The sequence below is a fragment of the Gregarina niphandrodes genome (genome assembly GCF_000223845.1).
Source record: "Gregarina niphandrodes unplaced genomic scaffold scaffold00003, whole genome shotgun sequence".
NCBI lineage: Eukaryota > Apicomplexa > Conoidasida > Eugregarinorida > Gregarinidae > Gregarina > Gregarina niphandrodes.
Genome location: NW_011646045.1, coordinates 237,520 through 239,186, shown reverse-complemented (window position 1 = coordinate 239,186; position 1,667 = coordinate 237,520). Strand labels below are relative to the sequence as shown.

General features: G+C 47.5%; 1 protein-coding gene across 1 annotated transcript; it reads left to right on the top strand.

The window, feature by feature from the left end:
* Positions 1-136: 136 nt before the first annotated feature.
* Positions 137-1,365, top strand: GNI_021270 (hypothetical protein; the record flags this gene model as incomplete). The annotated part of the gene is made up of 2 exons (XM_011135990.1): positions 137-170; positions 215-1,365. 2 exons carry the CDS (start codon positions 137-139, stop codon positions 1,363-1,365), a joined length of 1,185 nt encoding a protein of 394 aa, XP_011134292.1.
* Positions 1,366-1,667: the final 302 nt, after the last annotated feature.

The window sequence follows — 1,667 nt, the reverse complement described above, 5'->3', positions numbered from 1 at the left end:
CCGGCGATGGAAGGCGCCCATCCGGCGAATCTGGCTCTCTGTTTGCATCTCAATTCGAGGTCAGCAGGGAAGGTACGATCAGCCGCCAAACTCGTCTCCGCCATCGTTGCCTACCCACTCCCCATTTGTTCTATTGATGAGGTTCAGAGACTCAAGGGCTACCAGCCGACGTTTGACAGTAGGCGCATCGCACGGTGATGTAGCGTTGTTTTAGATGAGCTTAACGCGTATTTTGATGATCGTCGTGACCACTGTATTGACGAGGGTATAAATGATGGCAATGCTTCGGAATGTGTGAAGAAGCACATCTGGAAAAGATTGCTTCAAGTTGACCAGCTTATCGCGTCCGGCAGGGGCGGTCGTCAAGCGTCTGTTGCGAAGACCTCGGTCGCTACCAAGAAGTCCGGTGTCAAAGGAACGGCTAATAGACCCAAGAAGTTGATGAAATCCATTGGATACACCAGCGGTCGGTATGTCATGTTATTAGACACACGTGAGATTGGAGGCATCAGGTCAAGCACTGACTTGGAGTCACTATCCCAGACGGAGTCATGGTGTGTACCCCAATGGCTAGCCATAGGAGATATGATGTGGGCTTATAGCTGCCAGCAGATCTTCCGATCGGAGTATCTACAGGGGCCGAGCGTTGAAGAGAGACGTCTGCAACACGGGCGTGTGGAGCACGTCCAGAAATACTTTCCTACTGGCGTAGTTATCGAGCGCAAAACTTACAGAGATCTATCTGCTAGTATTAGAGATACCAGATATGAGGATCAAATTAAACGATTGAAACTGTTTCGTGAAGGAGGTGATATTTTAACACCAATTACATTCGTGACCAGTGACGGGTCTGAAAAGGATATTGAAACCGGATTTGTAATATTGCTTGTGGAAAAGAGCAAGTTAACATGGACACACCCAGGACAAGAAAGACGGGGGGATGGCGTTCACGAAGTAAGCATAAAGGCACTAGAAACGGCAATCCTAAAGTACCAATTAAGAGACCAATTTCTCGTCGTTTTGAGTCAAAGCACTAAGCATACAGCCGACTTATTACGCTGTCTCGAGAAGAAGACAAAACAGTCTTTTACCATCCCGTGTTCTGTTGGAGAATTCAGTAGTGGTGGTGAAGACATGGTTGCATTGAACCAGAAATGGAGTCAAGAGGGCTTGGAGGATGTTGTGGATGAAGACTTGGATATTGTTGAGGATCGGCAAAATTCAGGGCAAGGATTGGACGGGGTAAGGAGTGCGGTTCCACGGTTAAGTTTGAATACGTCCTTGAAGGTTTACAAGAAGTCAGCACATATCTATGTTGGTCAAGTATATAGAAAGCAGCTCCGCTTAGTAAGTCATAAGAGTTAAGCTGTATGTTGTGTAGATTCCCAATTTGCAACCGGCTGATGTTGCATACGTCATGTCTGTGTGTCCGAACTGGCACAGTCTTGTCTTGAGGATGGAAAGCGACAGCGATGGCAACTTCATAGTCCGGAAAGGCAGAACGCCAGGAATCAGTAAGAAAGGTTTGTTAGCTATCCAAAATTACTTTACACTACCTGATGCGCCCGTATTGCCTGAAGCGCCCGTATTGCCTGAAGCGCCCGTATTGTCTAAAGCGCCCGTATTGTCTAAAGCGCCCGTATTGTCTAAAGCGCCCGCATTGTCTA